This window comes from Phaethon lepturus, unplaced genomic scaffold, assembly GCF_000687285.1.
Source record: "Phaethon lepturus isolate BGI_N335 unplaced genomic scaffold, ASM68728v1 scaffold31701, whole genome shotgun sequence".
Taxonomy (NCBI): Eukaryota; Metazoa; Chordata; class Aves; order Phaethontiformes; family Phaethontidae; genus Phaethon; species Phaethon lepturus.
The window spans coordinates 1,213-2,769 of NW_010517495.1; the positions used below are offsets into that span (position 1 = coordinate 1,213).

General features: G+C 63.7%; 1 protein-coding gene across 1 annotated transcript in view; it reads left to right on the forward strand.

The window, feature by feature from the left end:
- Positions 1 to 277: 277 nt before the first annotated feature.
- Positions 278 to 1,557, forward strand: part of BTBD19 (BTB (POZ) domain containing 19) — a gene marked incomplete at both ends in the record, with an annotated part of 4,386 nt that continues 3,106 nt past the window's right edge. The window contains 2 exons of the mRNA XM_010296422.1: positions 278 to 515; positions 953 to 1,006. Coding sequence (XP_010294724.1) covers positions 278 to 515; positions 953 to 1,006 — 292 coding nt within the window. The remainder of the gene's footprint in view (positions 516 to 952; positions 1,007 to 1,557) is intronic.

The following is a 1,557-nucleotide window of genomic DNA, read 5'->3' on the forward strand; positions in this document are numbered from 1 at the left end:
CCAGCTGTCCCAGGCCTTTCTCTGCCCTGCTCTGTGCCAGCACCCATGGCTGCCTGTGCTTTCCAGAGCACCCATCTTGCTCACCCTGCCTGCAGCATTCTGATGGCAGCAAAGAGCCACCACCAAGGGTCCCTCCGTGCCTGGGAAAAGCCCCTGGATTAAAACTAAAGGGCGCTGCCCTGACAGGACAGGCACCCACCTGGTCCCTGCCCACATGCCCTGTCCCAGCCCCGGCTTCCCAGGCACCCCATCACTCACGGTTCCCTCTCCCCTGCAGCGACGTGACGTTCGTGGTGGGCCGGGAGCAGCAGAAGGTGTTTGCGCACCGCTGCGTGCTGGCGTGCCGCTGCCAGGCTTTCCGGGGGATGCTCAGCCAGGGACTGGTGGGCAGCGAGGACTCCCCCGGCAGCATCCCACCCCAGGACCCCTTCGTCCTGGGCAACGTGCAGCCTGAGGTCTTCCTGGCTGTCATCGAGTTCCTCTACACCAACAGCGTCACTCTCAACAGCCACATCGTGAGTGGGGATGGGGATGGTGGGGGCCATGGGTGTGGGAGGGACAAGGGGAAATGCAAGGTTAGGGGGTGTTTTGCAGCTCCCGAGGGTGCTGAAGGTGGACGGGATGCGCTGTATGATGTTTTTTGGCTGGCTAACAGTGCAATGAGTGTGTGGGGTCTCAGCCCAGGTCTCCAGAGCACCTTTTCCCACATGTGTCTGCCCCAGCCTGGGGACAGCTGTCTGTGCACACCTTGGATGCTGGGAATGGGGACACCAGAGCAGGGCACCTTCATACGCCCCCATGTGGCATCCTCTTCCCCCACCTTTCCCCACCTGGGAGCTCCCATGGAAGCAGGAGAACACACCGCCTTGGCCCCTGGGCTGCCAGGCCCGTCTGTGATGCTCACAAGGTGAGCCTGCACACTGATGCTCACAAGGTCTCTCTTTGCTGGCAGGCGCTGGAGGTGCTGACCTCATCGGTGGAGTACGGCTTGCAGGACCTGTGCAAGGTACGGCCCTGCTTAGACTGGCGGCGGTGGTCCCCAAGTGCCCCCATGCTGAGGAGCACCCCAAGATGGTCCCTGCATGGCTGGTGGCTGGAGGTGACTCTGAAGACAGCGTCATGGTGCATCACCCGGGTCCATCGCTGGCTTGGCCCCTGATTCTCGGCCCCAGAGGGTCTGTCCGGTGGGATCCCCCTTGAGGGGGTGCAGCACTGCCCGTGAGTCCCGTGGGGGCCAGGGAATCCCAGAGAAGGGCATGGGGCCTCACGTCTCCCGCCTGGTAAAGGGCAGCAGGAAAGCCCCTATGCCATCGCCCACGGGTGTCCTCCCGTCATCTGGCAGGATGATGCCCAGGGAAAGCCCCGTCCCGGGGAGCACTCGGCACCCCAGCCATGGTGCTGCCAAGGGGGTGCTGCTTCGGGCGGGAAGGTTTTGAGAAGGCAGCAGGGAGTAAAAAGGAGGGGTGGGAGCGGACGAGGAGCCAGACAGGGAGGGGGCAGGGAGCTGGATCAGCTCCACTTGGGGAGGGCGGCTGGGCCACGTCATCAGAGCGATTC